Source organism: Lagenorhynchus albirostris, chromosome 9 (genome assembly GCF_949774975.1).
Source record: "Lagenorhynchus albirostris chromosome 9, mLagAlb1.1, whole genome shotgun sequence".
Classification (NCBI taxonomy): Eukaryota; Metazoa; Chordata; class Mammalia; order Artiodactyla; family Delphinidae; genus Lagenorhynchus; species Lagenorhynchus albirostris.
The window spans coordinates 79,125,213-79,137,328 of record NC_083103.1 but is presented as its reverse complement, the minus strand read 5'-3'; the positions used below and the strand labels follow the sequence as shown (position 1 = coordinate 79,137,328).

General features: G+C 36.5%; 1 protein-coding gene across 2 annotated transcripts in view; it reads right to left on the bottom strand.

Moving 5' to 3' along the window:
• The window catches only part of DYNC2H1 (dynein cytoplasmic 2 heavy chain 1), a 372,064-nt gene that overhangs the window by 129,239 nt on the left and 230,709 nt on the right, over positions 1-12,116 (bottom strand). For both annotated transcript variants that reach the window (XM_060157926.1, XM_060157925.1), the window contains 2 exons: positions 10,194-10,349; positions 1,767-1,842 (listed from right to left, as the gene is read on the bottom strand). In XM_060157926.1, coding sequence (XP_060013909.1) covers positions 1,767-1,842; positions 10,194-10,349 — 232 coding nt within the window. The remainder of the gene's footprint in view (positions 1-1,766; positions 1,843-10,193; positions 10,350-12,116) is intronic.

Here is a 12,116-nt window from a genome sequence, read left to right as displayed (position 1 = left end):
CTAAAAAAATGATACCAATGAACTTATTTACAAAACAAGAAATAGAATCACAGACATAGAAAACAAACTTATGGTTACCAAAGAGGAAGTGCGTGGGGGATAAATTTGGAATTTGGGATTAACAGATACACACTACTATATATAAAATAGATAAACAAGGGCCTACTATATAGCACAGGGAACTATATTCAGTATCTTGTTATAACCTACATGGGAAAAGAATCTGAAATATATATATATATATATATATTATATATATATATGTACAATGGAATAACTTTGCTGTGCACATGAAACATTGTAAGTCAACTATACTTCAATAAAAAATTAAAATAAAAGAAAACTACAAAAAAAATGGGATTTGTCCACATGCTAGACGTCTATCCTTATCCTTTCATGGAAACCAAGTTACAGAATAAATGATGATGCCGTTAATTCAACCAACTTTAACAGTGCCTACTACCATGGGCTAGGTCCTGCTACAGATGTTAAGGACATACAGAGTAAACAAAATAGTCAAAGACCTTGTTTAATGTAGATTACACTCTAGTTGGAAAAGACGAACAACATTTTAAAAAATGAATGAATAAACAGGAAAGTATAAGGTAGCAGTAATGTATTAAAACAATTAAACAGAACATGGGGATAGAAAACAATTAGTAAATTACTTTAGATTTGGTGATAATAAAAAACTTTTCTGAAGAGGATACCTCTAAGCTGAGATGTGAATGATAAGAGAAGAAAATCATATAAAGGTTTGGGAGAGGAGCATTTCAGACAGAAGGAAGAGCACCTACCAAAACCTTCAGGTAGGAACAAGCCTGGTTTGTTCAAGGAACAGAAAGAAGATAAATGTGGTTGTAGGTTTTGAAAGTGAATTATATGCTTTACTTTACTTTTCTAAAAAATAAATTTGTTTACTCTGTGGAGAATTTTTGAAAGAATCTATTTCTTGGACTACCAAGGATTGATGAAGTTGAAGGATGAGAACAGAATCTTGATGTGATTTGGACATGGAGGGGACAGAAATTGCCAAAGCATTGGATGTCTGAGGATAAGAAAAAGAGAAGAATCAAGGATTATTCATAGGCTTTGAACCTGAACAACTACATGAATGGTGGTGCCATTTACTGAAATGCGGCAGACTCAGGGAAGAGTAGTTTGGCAAGGCTACAAGATGGTCGGGGAGACAAGAATCTAGAGTTGTTTAGAATAGTTTTAAGTTTGAGAGTCCTATCAACATACTCTCTTCTCTAATCCATCATTGCTCTAAACTCTAGTGTTAGCTTGAGTTGGCCCTGAGCAATAACCCTCAGGGATTGGACCATTCCTGTCTTCAGGAGGCTATTATTTGTACCTTGATTCCTGATTTCTACTTAATCATACAATTGTGATTCTACAGATTCTTGGTCTACCATATTCTTGAATTTTAACAATTCCTTTGAAAGAGATATGAATAATTTAGTTGAAGCCTGAAACTTGTGAAGGCCGTGAAGTAAAGACAAGGTCATTCTAGCTTTCTGCTTCCTGAGAGCTACAGATCAACCAGAAATCTAATGGATTATATCAAAACCAATGACCACAATAGATAATATATGAACTTTCACAAGCATGGAATTCAAAACATTAAATACAAAATGAAAAGCAAAAAGCAAATTTTATAATAGGAAGTCAAGTCACTCTTGAAAAAAACCCTATTTTTAATAAGAGCTCAAAAATTTTTTTCATTGACACCAGAGGTCAAAGTTTTCATCATTAGAACTTACCATCGAAGAGTCTGTCAATAATGCTGTAACCAGCCCGAAGATCTGATAAAGAAAACTCATAAAACTTGGTCCAACCCTATCAAAACAAATTTTTAAAAAATTAAAGAACTACAAGCAGTGTTAAAAAATATATATGCATATATCATTGCCCTTACAATCTTAAAAAGAATGTTTAATACAGACTAAAAGAAAAAAAAGGCAACTACTGAGAATTTTTTAAAAAAACAATAAAACAATACCTCTAAAGTAAGAGTAATTAAAAAAGTAAATTTATTGATCTCTATAGCATGCAAAGGATTTTATAATGTCATAAATGTTTTTATCACTTAAATATGTGGCAGAAGAGTCATATATAGAAAGAACAAATTGGCGTAGTAAATCATTGAGTCTACATAGAGTGTATACATTGAGAGATTTCCTATAATTTGGTCCTTCAGAATTTTGGATTTTCTCTACAAACATGAAAACAGAAATATTACGAAAATTATTTAAAGGTCTAAAGGCATATAGTATTATTTTCTGTACATTTGACCCACAAAGCATTTATATTGTAACTAAATAAAATTATAAACCTACAGCTAATAGCTACTATGCTTGTATAAAAAGAACATTCAAAGACATTTATATGTGATAGAAAATAATATGAAATAATTAAAAATAATTTCTATAGGGCTTTCATCAACTATGACTAGTAATTAGTTTTATGCAATAAGTTCAAACTAAAATCTATTTAGACTTGAATAATATTCAGAAATATTGATACAAATTTAATTTATTCATTCATCATTCAAAAAGATTTATTAAGTGCACATTATATGTCAGGCTCTGGGAATAAAAGAATGAGCAAAAGCATATATAATCCCTGTTTCCATGTAGCTTTCAGTCAAATGTCAGGGGAGGGGTGGATACAATCAATTACTCAAATACACATACAATTACAAACTGTAATATGTTTAAGGAAAAGAAACATATTTGGTATATATAAGAAAGAGCTCTGACCTAATATAAAAGATAAGGGAAAGTCACCCTGGTGGGGAAAGAGTAAGAAATGACAGAAAAACAAAAGTAGATAGATAGTTAGGACAATGAAATGAAAGAATTTTTGTATTGGATTGTAGTGGAGGATGAAGATGCCAAAAAGAGAGATATTAAGAATGACTTCTAAGCTCATGGCTTATTCAAATTGATGTTGGCAACATTCACTCACAGGTAGAACACTGAAAGAATACAAGGTTTGGAAAGGGATAACATGAGATCAATGAACAAAGTGTTCAACAAAAACTTACTGAGTGTCTGCTATATACTTGGCACTGTTTTTGTCAATGAAAATATAGCAGTAAACAAAAGCGGCAAAAATCTGTGCTCTTGAGAAGCTAATGTTCTAGTACTTGGATCTAGAATATGTGCATCTTCAGTCATTTTTGAGACATCTAACTAGATAGGTCAAATAAACAGTTGGATATATAAACCTAGATCTTGGTCTGAGTTGGATATAAAAATTTGGAGGTCACTAGCATTTAGATAGTTATTTTTTTTAATAATATTATAGATATTGTGAAAACAAAAAAGATTTCAGTTAACTATACCTAAGTTAAACTATACCTAAGAATTAAAAATCTGTAAGGGAGACACAGACCTTCAAGATGGCAGAGGAGTAGGACATGGAGATCACCTTCCTCCCCACAAATACATCAAAAATACATCTATATGTGAAACAACTCCTACAGAACACCTACAGAATGCTGGCAGAAGACCTCAGACTTCCCAAAAGGCAAAAAACTCCCCACATACCTGGGTAGAGTGAAGGAAAAAAGAAGAAACAGAGACAAAAGAATAGGGATGGGACCTGCACCTCTGGGAGGGAGCTGTGAAGGAGGAAAAGTTTCCACACCCTAGGGAGCCCCTTCCCTGGCAGACATGGGGGGTGGGCAGGGGAGAAGCTTCAGAGCCATGGAGGAGAGCACGGCAACAGGGGTGCAGAGGGCAAAGCAGAGAGATTCCTGCATAGAGGACTGGTGCTGACCACCACTCACCAGCCTGAGATGCTTATCTGCTAACCTGCCAGGGCAGGTGGGGGCTGGGAGCTGAGGCTTGTGCTTCAGAGGTCAGACCCCAGGGAGAGGACTGGGGTTGGCTGCATGAACACAGCCTGAGGGGGTTAGTGCGCCACAGCTAGCTGGGACGGTGTCCGGGAAAATGTCTGGACCTGCCAGAGAGGCAAGAGACCGTTGTTTTGGGGTGTGCAAGGAGAGGGGCTTCCTGCTCCAAGTGCCCACAGATGGCAGAGCACTGCCTAAGCAAGCCCGAGAGACGGGCATGAGTCGCGGCTATCATCTCAAACTGCAGAGGTGAGCAAGGACTGCTACTGCTGCCGCCACTGCCACCAAATATTCTGTGTGCAAGCGCAGGTCACTACCCACATACCCCTAGAAGCCTGTGCATCACGCCACTTCCAGGGTCCCATTATCCAGGGTCAACTTCCCTGGGAGAACACATGACGTGCCTCAGGCTGTTACAAAGTCACACAGGCCTCTACTGCTGCAGACACACCCCGCATTGCAATTGAGACTACCATACCCCTCCCTCTCCCCAGTCTGAGTGAGCAAGAGAGCCCTAATCAGACACTATTTTAACCCCCTCTTGTCTGGGCAGGGAACAGATGCCTAAGGCTGGCCTACACTCAGAGGCAGAGACAAAACCAAAGCTGAGCCCCAGGAGTTGTGCGAACAAAGAAGAGAAAGGGAAATTTCTTCATGCAGCCTTAGGAGCAGTGCATTAAATCCACGCAGTCAGCTTGGTAAACGCTGCCGGTGTGGAATACCTGAATAGACAATGAGTGTTCCCAAAACTGAGGGGGTGGACTTTGGGGGCAACTGTGAACTTGGGGTTTGCTTTCTGCATTTGATTCCTTTTTGGTTTCATGTTTATCTTAGTTTAGTTCTTAGTGTTTGTTTTCATTTGTGGGTTTGTTTGTTCATTTAGTTGCTCTCTTCCTTTTTTTTGAAAGGAAATCAAGAAATCAGAAATCAAGACAGTATGGTACTGGCACAAAAACAGAAATATAGATCAATGGAACAGGATAGAAAGCCCAGAGATAAACCCATGCACATATGGTCACCTTATCTTTGACAAAGGAGGCAGAAATGTACAGTGGAGAAAGGACAGCCTATTCAATAAGTGGTGCTGGGAAAACTGGACAGCTACATGTAAAGGTATGAAATTAGATCACTCCCTAACACCATACACAAAAATAAGCTCAAAATGGATTAAAGACCTAAATGTAAGGCCAGAAACTATCAAACTCTTAGAGGAAAACATAGGCAGAACACTCTATGACATAAATCACAGCAAGGTCCTTTTTGACCCACCTCCTAGAGAAATGGAAATAAAAACAAGAGTAAACAAATGGGACCTAATGAAACTTAAAAGCTTTTGCGCAGCAAAGGAAACCATACACAAGATGAAAAGGCAGCCCTCAGAATGGGAGAAAATATTTGCAAATGAAGCAACTGACAAAGGATTAATCTCCAAAATATACAAGCAGCTCATGCAGCTCAATATCAAAAGAACAAACAATCCAGTCCAATAATGAGTGGAAGACTTAAAGAGACATCTCTCCAAAGAAGATAAACAGATTGCCAACAGACACATGAAAGGATTCACAACATCACTAATCACTGGAGTAATGCAAGTCAAAACTACAATAAGTTATCACCTCACACCAGTGAGAATGGCCATCATTAAAAAATCTACACACCATAGATGCTGGAGAGCATGTGGAGGAAAGGGAACTCTCCTGCACTGTTGGAGGGAATGTAAATTGATACAGCCACTATGTAGAACAGTATGGAGGTTCCTTAAAATACTAAAAATAGAACTATCATATGAGCTAGCAATCCCACTACTGGGCATATACCCTGAGAAAACCATAATTCAAAAAGTGTCATGTAGCAAAATGTTCATTGCAGCGCTATTTACGATAGCCAGGACATGGAAGCAACCTAAGTGTCCATCAACAGATGAATGGATAAAGAAGACGTGTATATATATATTCCATATATACAATGGAATATTACTCAGCCAGAAAAAGGAATGAAACTGAGTTATTTGCAATGAGGTGGATGGACCTAGAGACTGTCATACAGAGTGAAGTAAGTCAGAAAGAGAAAAACAAATACCGTATGCTAACACATATATATGGAATCTAAAAAAAAAAAAAAGAAAGAAAGAAAATGGTAAGAAGAACCTAGGGGCAAGATGGGAATAAAGATGCTGACCTACTAGAGAAAGGACTTGAGGATATGGGGAGGGGGAAGGGTAACCTGGGACAAAGTGAGAGAGTGGCATGGACATATATACACTACCAAATGTAAAATAGATAGGTAGTGGGAAGCAGCCGCATAGGACAGGGAGATCAGGTCGGTGCTTTGTGACCACCTAGAGGGGTGGGATAGGGAGGGTGGGAGGGACGGATATGAAAGAGGGAAGAGATATGGGGATATATGTGTATGTATAATTGATTCACTTTGTTATAAAGCAGAAACTGACACACCATTGTAAAGCAATTATACCCTAATAAACACGTTTAAAAAAAAAGGAGAAAAAAAAAAGAAGATATGGCACATATATACAATGAAATATTACTCAGCCATAGAAAGAAATGAAATTGAGCTATTTGTAGTGAGGTGGATGGACTTAGAGTCTGTCATGCAGAATGAAGTAAGTCAGAAAGAGAAAAACAAATATGTATGCTAACACATATATATGGAATCAAAAAAAAGAAAAAAGGTTCTAAGAACCTAGGGGTAGGACAGGATAAAAGACACAGACGTAGAGAATGGACTTGAGGACAAGGGGAGGGGGAAGAGTAAGCTGGGACGAAGTGAGAAAGTAGCATTGACATATATACATTACCAAATGTAAAATAGATAGCTAGTGGGAAGCAGCTGCATAGCACAGGGAGATCAGCTCGGTGCCTTGTGACCACCTAGAAGGGTGGGATAGGGAGGTCGGGAGGGAGGCTCAAGAGGGAGGGGATATGGGGATATATGTATACATACAGCTGATTCACTTTGTTATAGAGCAGAAACTAACACAACATTGTAAAGCAATTATACTCCAATAAAGATGTTAAGAGAAAAAAATGTGTAAGGGATACGTACCCATCGGCAGTTAACAAAGTTCTCATAACATTTTAAATAAACTTTCTACCAACTCAAAACGAAGTCTTATTAATAAAATTTCTTATATAACTCTATTAGATCTTATTTGTGAAGAAAAATGCTCATTTCAACATTTTAAAAATACCTTAAAAATTAATCAGTATTCATAAAACTCTCAAGACTGTTGCTATCAATATTACTTAATATAGCAACTTCCAACTAAAATACTAATTCTGAAATAAGAACTATACTCTGTAAAGCACAGTTACTGATATACTGCTAGATGATTAATGATTTTTTAAAAATACGGTACAAAAATTTGAATGGTAATTTTTGTTATTCATATCACAATTCCTGACAGAAATTATGTTGTAAATTGTGGAGAGATTCTCAGTAGCCAATCAAATCCTATTTATCTGACATGGAAATCCAGGCACTGTGTAAAGTGCTCTTATGAATGAGATTAAGCCTGTTATAAAGGTACTCACAAACTAGTAAGAATAACACAATATCAAAGAATAACAAATATAAAACAAAACTGACATTACATCAAATGCAGTATTAGAGGTACAATATACATGTGTAAAATAGGGAAGTTAACACAGCACTGCAATGAAAAACAGCAAAGGAATAATCTTTTACTAACACAGGGAATGAAAACTAAGTTGAATTAACAGTGGATCTTTACTTCTCAAAGTTGGCTGTTAAAAAAAAAAAAGCAAAACCAAATAAGGAAAAGAAGTAAAATAGAGTTTGTGGAGTTCATATCCCTATGACATGACATCTAGCAATTAATGGCATTCAATATTTTGTCTGCTTTTACCTCTAAATTTATGATTTTTATCAGAGCAGAATGTTTTTTTAAATGACATTTTCAAATATTTTTGTTTGTGTGAAAATGAACTGCTATATCCTCTATGTAGAGCATTTTGGTAATATTCATGAACTTTTAAAAATACACATATCTTTTGAAGCAAACATTCTACATTTAGGAATTGGCCACCATGAACAAGTGTTAAATGAGGCAATCATAGGGATATCCATTGCAATATTTTTTGTAATAGCAAAGATTAAAGAAAATATTTATGCCCATCTAACAATACAAACTGCCTAAAAATATTTATACGGATATCATGAATACAAATCATATTTTAAAATTAGGTGTTAAATAGGTACTAATATTTAACAATCTCTAAAATGTATTGGTTAATAAAGCAAAGTACAGAACTGTATGTATAATGTGCTGCCATTTGAATTAAAAAGAACATATGTGTGCATATAAATGCATAAAATATATTTGTGTATTTACATAATATCTCTGAAGGACATCCAAGAAATGGTGAACAGTAGGTGCCCTGGAAATACAAACTGAGTGGCAGGGGATAAGGAGGGAGGAGACTAAATCTTAATTTGCAAGCTTTTTCATAGCTTTTTAATTTATAATATGTGCATGTGTCACAATAAAAAATGAAAACTGGGCTTCCCTGGTGGCGCAGTGGTTGAGAGTCCGCCTGCCGATGCAGGGGACACGGGTTCGTGCCCCAGTCCGGGAAGATCCCACATGCCGTGGAGCGGCTGGGTCCATGAGCCATGGCCGCTGAGCCTGCGTGTCTGGAGCCTGTGCTCCGCAACGGGAGAGGCCACAACAGTGAGAGGCCCACGTACCACACACACACACAAAAAAACAAATAAAAAACCCCCAAAAAAACAAAAAAAAACTAATTTTGTTTTTAAAATGTAAGTTTTGTTTTCTCACAAAAATGCATCACTATGACTATTCTTCATGTATGCATCAGGATTAACTGATACATTACCTAAGGATGAATGTCAGGGAAATTAGGGGCAAAGGCTTTAGAAGATGGTGAGCCTGCCCATTTCCAAGCTCAAGTTAATTACCATCGAGATTAACTGTCCTACTTTTGTAAAATAAAAATAATAAGCGTACCCTTTAATAAGTATAGTGTGTAAAATATATGAAACAAACATTGCTATTATTATTTACTATTTCATTGGTTTGACAAATATTTATTGATAGGCTATACCAGGCACTGTGTTAAGCACTTCTAAACATACACTATTTCATTTAATCCTCACAACAAAGGTAAATATGATCATTATTCACATTTTACAGTCAAGGGGATAAAGTAATTTACCTAAGGTCATACAGCAAGGAAATTCTAGAGTCAGGACTGAAACTCCAGAACCTATGCTCTTATTTTGATATGCAACTGAAATATAGAGAAAGGCTAAAAGGTGGGCAGATGGGGAGGGCAGTTTGAGGAAAGATTATCCCAAAAGAAGTAGACAAAGTTTAAAAAAAGAGGATAGTTTCCCATCCATTTAAAGATGGAAGAATGCTGAAATTTTTGCTAAGATAGGCATTTGGCAAGAAGATCAGAGCATGGTACCAGCTAGGACTACCATGGCCATGAAAAACTGTGCTCTATTGGTGGTTTAAAAATAAAATCTAGAGCCTACGGTGAGAAAGCTTGATGGATTAAAAGACCATAAAGAAGTCCCATGTGACTGAGGTGTAGAGAACAGATAGAAAAAAAGGGGCCTGGGAAGAGGTTGAAAAGATAGGCAAATATTTCCTTCTGGATCATGGTAAGAAATGTGCATATTTTTTCCCAAGTACAGTGGAATTCCATTTGATGGGTGTTAAGCAGAGGAGTGACAAAATCAAAATTACATATTAGAAAAATAATTCTGGCTGCTAAATGGAAAAAGCAGGTAGAAGAGTTGGAAAAGTAATTCAGGTGAGAGGTGATGAGGCTTGAAAAGAATAGTGAGGAGAAATGTACAGATTTGAATTACATTTTAGAAGTAGAATCAACAGGATTTAAACACAAGTTGAGTAGGGAAGAAAACCATACCAAGAACAACTCTTATGCTTCTAACTTAGGGAAGTAAACAGATATCAATGCCTATCATTGAGCAGAATATACTAAAGGAAAAACAGGTATGGGAACTCGGTTTTTGAACATTTTTGAACTGGTGAGATATTAACCATAAAAATGATACCTAACAATGATGAATTATGATGGCTCACACATTGTTCTAAACACTTTAATTCAAAAACATGTGAACTAGATAACTATATACAGTCCAGAAGATTAACAGAGAAGATGGAATCAGAGATATAAATTTATAAATCATGAATCAAATTAAGAAGTAATCCTAGCTATTTATACTAAACTGTAAAAATATTCTAATATGAAAAAATGTACACCTTAGACTATATCCAAGACATGTTCTTACTTACCTGTGGAATGTAATTTCTTCTTTCTTGGCATGCAGCATGAAACCAAGCAAAACTGAAGAGAGCATGAGCTCGATGTATATTATCTTTTTTGCTAATTTGCTCAGAAGTCCAAGATTCGTAAGTACGCATTAAATTTTTCTTCAAACCTGGAGGTGACTAGAGAAAAAACAAACATATTGGTTAAAACCTTACAAATAAAATAAATCAGTATTTAACATATTGAGAACATATTTTAAGGCAAAAACTTTTCACCATTACCAAGTTTGACTTAAACTATTTTATTTTATGTTACTTCAAAATGTACTAAAGAAGGTGTGGCACATATATACAATGGAATATTACTCAGCCATAAAAAGAAACGAAATTGAGTTATTTGTAGTGAGGTGGATGGGCCTAGAGTCTGTCATACAGAGTGAAGTAAGTCAGAAAAAGAAAAACAAATACCATATGCTAACACATATATATGGAATCTAAAAACAAACAAACAAACGAAAAGATTCTGAAGAACCTAGGGGCAGGACAGGAATTAAGATGCAGACATAGAGAATGGACTTGAGGACACGGGGAGAGGGAAGGGTAAGCTGGGACAAAGTGAGAAAGTGGCATAGACTTATATATACTACCAAATGTAAAACAGATAGCTAGTGGGAAGCAGCCTCATAGCACAGAGAGATCAGCTCAGTGCTTTGTGACCACCTAGAGGGGTAGGATAGGGACGGTGGGAGGGAGACTCAAGAGGGAGGAGATACGGGGATATATGTATATGTACAGCTGATTCACTTTGCTATAAAGCAGAAACTAACACACCACTGTAAAGCAATTATACTTCAATAAAGATGTTAAAAAAAACCGTACAAATATAAAACTAGTTTTAAACTCCTTATACCTAATAGCTCATCTCAATTATAAATCCAAAATAGGGCGCAGTGGTTGGGAGTCCACCTGCCGGTGCAGGGGACACGGGTTCGTGCCCCGGACCGGGAGGATCCCACATGCCACGGAGCAGCTGGGCCCGTGGGCCATGGCCTCTGAGCCTGCGTGTCCAGAGCCTGTGCTCCGTAACGGGAGAGGCCACAACAGTGAGAGGCCCGCGTACCCCCCCCCCAAAAAAAAAACCTACACAACCAACAATATTCAAAATAACCAAATAAGTTTTACATGATCATTGAGGTGTTTTACTGAAACAAAACCATCATTTACAGTACGAATTATGATACTGATTATTATCAGGCAGGTGTTTTTGACTTCAATACGCCAGTTCTTTCTCTCCAGTACTATCTGAATTTCCATAAGGACTTCAAATTACTATTTACATGTAATGTCAACTAATCTTCCTTGAACATCAGTCCACTTTACTTAAGGTGGGTATTACCTGACATTGCTAGGCTTATAACACAAATTCAAACCCAGGAACCGAAATTGTACATTGGACTAGTACTAGTCAGAAAACACTTATCCACATGTCCAAAATCTGTTTATATTATCTTTTTTAATTATCAAAATGGAAGAAAAAAATTTTTGAATTCTTGGAAAAAGACCAAAATAAATCCATTTCAAAAGTTACCTTGTTTTATAGATAGCTAGTGGGAAGCAGCCGCATAGCACAGGGAGATCAGCTCAGTGCTTTGTGACCACCTGGAGGGGTGGGATAGGGAGGGTGGGAGGGAGGGAGATGCAAGAGGGAATAGATATGGGAACATATGTATATGCATAACTGATTCACTTTGTTATAAAGCAGAAACCAACACACCATTGTAAAGCAATTATACTCCAATAAAGATTTTTTTAAAAAAAACTTACTTTGTTTTAAAAGTATTTTTTTTCCCTTCAAACTGGTTTCTAACATTAATGAAAAATTCAGAACAGTACTTTAAGAATGCCTGCCACAAAAAAAAAATAATTTCCTTTGCAAACCTTTTCATT